This window comes from Meleagris gallopavo, unplaced genomic scaffold (assembly GCF_000146605.3).
Source record: "Meleagris gallopavo isolate NT-WF06-2002-E0010 breed Aviagen turkey brand Nicholas breeding stock unplaced genomic scaffold, Turkey_5.1 ChrUn_random_7180001971170, whole genome shotgun sequence".
NCBI classification, from domain to species: domain Eukaryota; kingdom Metazoa; phylum Chordata; class Aves; order Galliformes; family Phasianidae; genus Meleagris; species Meleagris gallopavo.
In genome coordinates, this window is record NW_011230724.1 from 1 (window position 1) to 515 (window position 515).

Genomic DNA, 515 nt, shown 5'->3' on the forward strand with positions numbered 1-515 from the left:
CTTTGAACGTTGTGTGTTACAACTTGTCAGACATTTTTTGGCTAACAGTGTGTTCCAATTCTGGAATTTGTGCCAGCCAAATTCATGTCGCCTGTCGGGATGGAAAGGTGGACCAAGCGCTGTCGTTGGGCTTTCTGCTGTGTTGGGTGGCTGGAGATCTCACAAATCTGATAGGCTGCTATTTAACAAATCAACTGCCAATTCAGGTAATCTGTCAATATTTCTACTTTTTGATATATCCTTTTCAGAATGTCTCTTTAAACTCTAGGATACTGTAATAATACACAGTACAGTAGGCACCAGGGCAGAAAATAGTCTTACATTCTGCTCACTTACTACCCATAAAAAAAAAAAAAGGTCAGAATTTCTCAGATGTGTACTTTGAGACCGTTATGTGTTGCAGGAACCATTTCACTTTTTGCAGTTAGCATTATGAGAGACTTGCTGGGATGAAGTGGGGAACTCCCAGTTAATTTTCTTTCAAAGTAAGTTGCAGAGCAAACAGGGCTGGATGG

At 40.6% G+C, this 515-nt stretch overlaps 1 protein-coding gene across 1 annotated transcript; it reads left to right on the forward strand.

The window, feature by feature from the left end:
* Nucleotides 1-5: 5 nt before the first annotated feature.
* Nucleotides 6-213, forward strand: SLC66A1L (solute carrier family 66 member 1 like; the record flags this gene model as incomplete). Its single annotated transcript, XM_010728465.2, has 1 exon — nt 6-213. A coding segment is annotated over one exon (208 nt), but the record flags the coding sequence as incomplete, so codon positions are not given.
* Between the last annotated feature and the right edge of the window lie 302 nt (nt 214-515).